Source organism: Fringilla coelebs (genome assembly GCF_963513975.1).
Source record: "Fringilla coelebs genome assembly, chromosome: 5".
Lineage (NCBI taxonomy): Eukaryota > Metazoa > Chordata > Aves > Passeriformes > Fringillidae > Fringilla > Fringilla coelebs.
In genome coordinates this window covers 36,861,884-36,867,883 of record NC_140033.1, presented here as the reverse complement: position 1 = coordinate 36,867,883, position 6,000 = coordinate 36,861,884, and the positions used below count along the sequence as shown (strand labels likewise).

At 53.2% G+C, this 6,000-nt stretch overlaps 1 protein-coding gene across 6 annotated transcripts in view; it reads left to right on the top strand.

Moving 5' to 3' along the window:
- Positions 1-4,235: 4,235 nt before the first annotated feature.
- Positions 4,236-6,000, top strand: part of KCNC2 (potassium voltage-gated channel subfamily C member 2) — a gene marked incomplete at both ends in the record, with an annotated part of 96,897 nt that continues 95,132 nt past the window's right edge. For all 6 annotated transcript variants that reach the window (XM_084206129.1, XM_084206131.1, XM_084206132.1 and 3 more), the window contains one exon: positions 4,236-4,868. In XM_084206129.1, the coding sequence (XP_084062255.1) occupies positions 4,236-4,868 (633 nt within the window). The remainder of the gene's footprint in view (positions 4,869-6,000) is intronic.

Below are 6,000 nucleotides of genomic sequence, written 5' to 3'. Positions count from 1 at the left end.
AAGTTTCAGAGTAAGATTCTGACTGATCATCAGTGTACTTCAGTGGCTGCCATGTTCTGCAAGATGTATAATGAATTAGTACATTTAATTGTAAATAGTAGAGATGATTATAAATAAGGGAAAATAACAAAATACATGAAAGAAACAAGTAGAGGCTTAATAAAATGTTAATGACAGTGGATACTTAAAATAAATAATTTACTTAATGATTGATATAAATAGATCATATTTTATCTTTTCACTGTCTTCAGTTATAATTTTTGATTACAAAATTGATTGATTTTGTTTCCCAATTCAACATCATATGAATAATATGAAATAGTGATCTGCACTAGAAAAACTTGGTGGCTTCAGCCCCTCATGCCCTCCTCAGGATGGCAGATGTTATGTGGCCAGGTTATCCTTCCCAGGGACCCACTAGTGTACAGGGACAGATCTCCTCCAGAAGGTGGTTCAGAGTATGACTTTAGCTGAGGTAAACTGTGTTTGTCCTCAAATTTGCTTTTCTTTTGTGCAAATCCCTACTTTCATTTACTCTTGTTATTAGACAGCTGGTAACCCAATGAATTTGCATTACAGTACTCAAGCTTGCACAAAGAATGATTGCTCCTAGTAAATAAAATGCTCATTTGCCCTGGTTTTCTCACAGTGATCATTACATCTAATTTTATTGCTTTGATGGTGAAAACCATAACATAGGACCTTTCCCTTTTTAAATGAATTATTAGCCAGCAAGGAAATCAGTTGTGCATTGCTCAGCATCACTCAGTTCCTCAAATATAGCCCCAAATTCTGAGCTACAGAAATGTTTCCACTTATCTTTTAAATGAATGTTTGAGCATGTGTGTAAATAGTTTTTGGGTTTGTTGGGTTTTTTTTGCCCCTTTGCAGACATATTTCATGGTAAGGCTCACTCCACAGACAGATTTGTCTCTCTTACATATGTCTCATGCTTTCACTCTTACTGGAAGCGCTGAGGAGTGCAAAAATTCAGGTCAAACTCTTGTAAGGAGGAAATTAATTCATAAATGTCACTATGTCTAGGATACTGTGATTCAAGAAAATTTCAGATCTGGAAAGTCAACATCTAACATAATTTCATCCTTCATTGAGAAGTCTGCCACATGATGAAACTACAAGGAAGAATGACAGAGAAATTAACAGCATTCTATTTAGTAACAGACAAGATACAGAATGTGAATTTTTTTATATGACTGAAGGACTATTATATTATGGAAGAGACCATTCCTTTTCTTACCAGCTAGAAAAATTATTTCTGTTGCTTATTCCTACCATGCAATAAAACCCCCTGCATGCTTCATAAGTCTGAAGTGTCAACCAGTTGCTCATAATAAATGCCTTTTTTATGGCAATGGCATTACAGGTATAACTGTGAAGATTTTGTTTATGAGATGCCATTGTTAGTCTCAGGCTTCTTAGGATTTTGGGTGGGTTGTGAGGGGTTTTTTGGGGGATGGTTAGAGGGGCTGGGTTTAGGGGGGGGTTGTTGATTTTGGTGTTGTTGGGGCTTTTGTTTTGCTTTGTGTGTTTTATTCTGGAGGGGTCAGCTTCTTAACTTGGGCACTGATGTGGGACTTGAGCAGACAGTGACAGTTCAGAAGGAAGTCCTGGTACTCTGTGATGATACAGTTTGTGTAGTGTTTTGGCAGCTACTGCCACCCTATGGTTTTCCATAATGGATGAATGCTGCAGAGCTTTAATGTGTTGCATTTCTCCAGAAACCTCTTATAGGTCAGACAGAAGACAATGAATATTCTTTTTGTCTTACTCCTCCTCTATGTCTCTTTTTCAGAAAAATCCCATCTCCAAAGAAAATCAAGTATGGCATAAGAGGCCATAGGTGGCATTAGGATGGTAGAATCTTTCCCACTGCATTTACAACTATGTAATTGAATATTAATTTTGGTTCCAAGGGTTTTCACTAACTGATTATATCCGCTTTGGCAGGATAGATTTTACTCTTTTTTTTTTAGGAACTTCAAAATGTACATCTGGAGAAAGCTTCCAAAACCCATTTCTTAAAGTTACTGCTGCTTTGGGAACCTGCGTTTACATCATGGATGCCACATATAGACAGATCTGGGTTAAAGCAATCTGGTCTAAGCAGAGTGTCCTCAGAGCATTGCTTCCAGCAGAGCTTTGCCCTCCAGACGCCAGCAAGTGCCCAGCCGAAGGCTCTGATGCGGAAAGAGGACGTTTCAGATACCATTATTCCACTCATTGCCCTCCGCCAGGCCAGGGAATACCCTCTGCGTGGAGGAAGACTTTTTTATTCTTTTGAGGAAGCGGCAAGAGGGATCACCTCTCGTGTTGTACATCTTCTCTTTGGGACTGGAAGCTTCCTTCCCTTTGACCAACCCAGCTGAAACCAGGCAGCAGTGTAGGCTGTAGTATATAACTCAGCTGGCTTGGAGGCAGAGATATGGGACTCTCTCATGTATTATAGTGCACAGGCATTGGTTACCCTCATATATTATTGGGGACTCTCAAATTCCATCCCCTCTGCCACACCCAACCTCACACCTATGCAGTGCACGAAATCTGAAGTGCACCCACTGCTCTTTATTTTTCTTAGCCGACAGGGAAACGGGAGGCCCTCTCCTTAAGCCGGATCCCCAAACCCAGCTGCCGGCCGGCGCAAGAGCTGGCTCTCGGGCCCCCCCGACTCGGGGCGCTCCCCGCCGCCGCGGTCGCGGGCACCCCGCGCATTCCCTGCCGCGCCCGCCGGGGCTCTGCGGGCGCTCCGTGACCCTCTCCTGGGGGCCGAGCAGCTCCTCTCCGCAGCCACCTGTAGCTACCTCTGATTTTTCCGCATTTCTCCGAAAAAGAGCTATTCTCAGCCCCACTCCCTTCCCGCGTGTTTTACTTAAGAGAACCAAATGTCCATGTATCAGGAGCGGGGGTGGCGTCTTTTTGGGAAAGATGCAGCGTTTGTTTTCGCTGCCGCCTCGCTGCGCCCCCCAGGCTGGCAGCGCGGGACCAGAGGGGTGTGTAGGGCTGGCTCGGCTGCCCCTGCCCCCGCCCCGGGGCGGAGCTGCGGCCCCAAATGAGGTACGATTTCACCTTTGGGCTCGTCTTCCCGGAGCGCCAGTGGAATTACGGCCGTCCTGGTTCTCGCTCTTGGCTCTGCGCTCCGCCGGTGGTCCCCGCTCCCAGCCCCGACGTGGAACGGCCGCATCCCCCCTGTAAAATGAGGGGAGCGGGATCTCCGCGCGGGCGGCGGGAGCCGCTGGTACGCCTGTCGGAGTTGAGCATGGAGGGAAGTGAAACAGCCACCTGAACGCGGAGAAACACGCGAACCGACAACAAGTAGTCTCGCCTGGCAGGGCGGCACGGAGAGCGGCTGGGGCCGGAGCCCGCCCGGGAACAGGAGCCGGTGTCGCTCCTCCGGCAAAGGTAGCGGCGGGGCGGCGGGAGGGAGCGCGGGGCTGGCGGGGAGCGGGAGGCACCCGCGGCGGCGCTGATCCCACCTGCCCTTCCCCGAGATGCGCGCTCGCCTTCGTGATTTGTCTGAGAAAGTAGCGAGCCGAGCTCCACACAGACAGCTTTTCCTAGAGTATGCCTGCTGCCTGCGCTGATGGGGTGCTCTGTATTTCTTCCCAAAAAGCAATCCTTTCCTCCCTCCCACAGTGGGGGTGGGGAGGAAGAGAAAAATATCTAAGCCTTCTTTTTTCCCCCTCGTTAAGCTGTTAGGACAATAAAAGATAGATGCCCATTAAATAATTAACCGTACACTTTCTGTTCCATCAGCTCGGTTCGCACAGCCCCGCGAGGGAGAAGGGGGTGGGGACGGTGGCGGATCCATACGCGGTCGAAGCAGCAGCAGTGCCATTTCGGTAGCCTGCTTCCAGGGGAAGCGGGAGGCAGCCCGGAGCTGTGCCCGGAGCGGGCAGGCGGCACAGCCCTTCGCTGAGGAGCGTGCGGAGCTGGCCGGCGGTGGGTGGCGGGGCGGGCCGGGAGGGCTCTCCCGGAGTGCGGGTCCGCGGGAGATCTTGGGAGGGGTCTGGGACAGGCCGTGGCCGCGGGGAACGGTCCTCCTACGGTGGTGCTTGTGGGGCTTCTCCTCGATTTCTTCTCTTTGCGTTTAAGGCAGAGGCTCGTTCCCCACGGACCTGCCGGCGACCGGCTGCCCCCCGCCCAGCGACCGGCGCGCTCCCCTCCCAATCCCCGCCGCCGCCTCCCGCGCTCTCCCCAGTCATGTCCCACCCGGAGCGATGGGGAAGCTCGAGGACAACGAGAGGGTGATCCTCAACGTGGGGGGCACGCGGCACGAGACCTACCGCAGCACCCTGAAGACCCTGCCGGGGACCCGCCTGGCTCTGCTCGCCTGCGAGTCCCAGAGCGAGTCCCCGGGCGGCGAGGAGCCGCCGCCGCCCCCCAACCCGCCGCCGCCTCCGGCGGGCGGCTGCCCGGAGCCCGGCAGCGGCTGCAGCGCCCGGGGCAGCGGCGGCGCCAGCGAGTTTTTCTTCGACCGGCACCCGGGGGTCTTCGCCTATGTGCTCAACTACTACCGCACCGGCAAGCTGCACTGCCCCGCCGACGTCTGCGGGCCGCTCTTCGAGGAGGAGCTGGCCTTTTGGGGCATCGACGAGACCGACGTGGAGCCCTGCTGCTGGATGACCTACCGCCAGCACCGCGACGCCGAGGAGGCCCTCGACATCTTCGAAGCACCCGACCTGCTGACGGGCGAGCCGCCCCCCGACGGCGACGACGACGACTTGGCCGCCAAGAGACTGGGCATCGAGGACGTGGGGGCGGCCGCCGAGGGCAAGGGCGGGCGCTGGCGGCGGCTGCAGCCCCGCGTCTGGGCGCTCTTCGAGGACCCTTACTCCTCCCGTGCCGCCAGGGTAAGCGCCGCCGGCCGGCGCTCCCACCGGGCGCTGGGGAGGCCGAGGGGCTGCCGGGGTCCCCGAGCGGGAGCCGGCATCACGGGGAGGCTCGCCCCGCTTGGGGTGTCCGTGCAGAAGTGATGCTTTGGTGGGCCACTGCGAGGGGGGACGCTGGTCCGCGTGGGGTGGTGATGCTTGTCCCCTGCACATCTGCAGGCAGTGTCAGGCAGCATGGGGGTCCCGCTGCCATCCCTCCCATGGGAGTCTGCGGGGGTGAGGTGGGAGCTGTGCCCCGAGGAGCCTGCAAGGAAGTGCACACTCACCCCCTGGCCTGTGTGGGGTGTGGAGGGGATGACTCGCTGGTGGAGATGTTTGTGTGTGGGTGTGAGCAGGAGCAGCCCCAAGGCACCCTCACCCTCCCTGAGCGCCTGCCTGAACGTGCGTTTGGGGCCGGGGCAGGTGGCCTGAGGTCTCAGGTTTGGGGTCAGGTGGTGGCAGTGACACCGGGGAGCGACCTCAGTCCATTCTGAGCTTTGCTCTGTCTGCACTGGTAGGTGATCCTGGTTCAACAAAGTAAATGTGACAGGGGGTCACCCTGGCTCTTCCTCCATTGATTTCTCAGGGTGACCCTGCCTGGCTCAGTGACTGAGGGACTGGGGACAAGAGAGTAAGTGATCATACTGACTTTCTTTTACTTAGATGGGGATTTTAGGTTTTTATGCTCACTACTTTGTACTTTGATGAGTTGGATTTTAGTTCTCTGTTCATTGCAGTTGTCAGTGGCGATGAGGATTTGCCTTCTAACTCAGGGCTTTGGAGCAAAAAAATAGGTGTAATTCCTTGGAGAGAAATATGCAGTGGTGTCTCTAATTTAACCAGAACAGCAACCACCAGCAAATCCTCCCTGCAATACAAGACAAAGGACTTGTAACAGGAAATGCTCGATTATAAAACGGCAATAAGTATTTTGTGGCGTATTATCAGGATTTCCACAAAGTATTCAGAGCTAAGCCTCATTCTGTAGAAAGTGTGATTATGGTGGGTGTCATCTCCTAATCAGTTGCACCTATTCTGCTGGCAGTCTCTTAGATGTGTGCTTAAGTGTGTGGTTTAGTGACTTCTGGAATTGTACCCCATGGCATGATGCAGT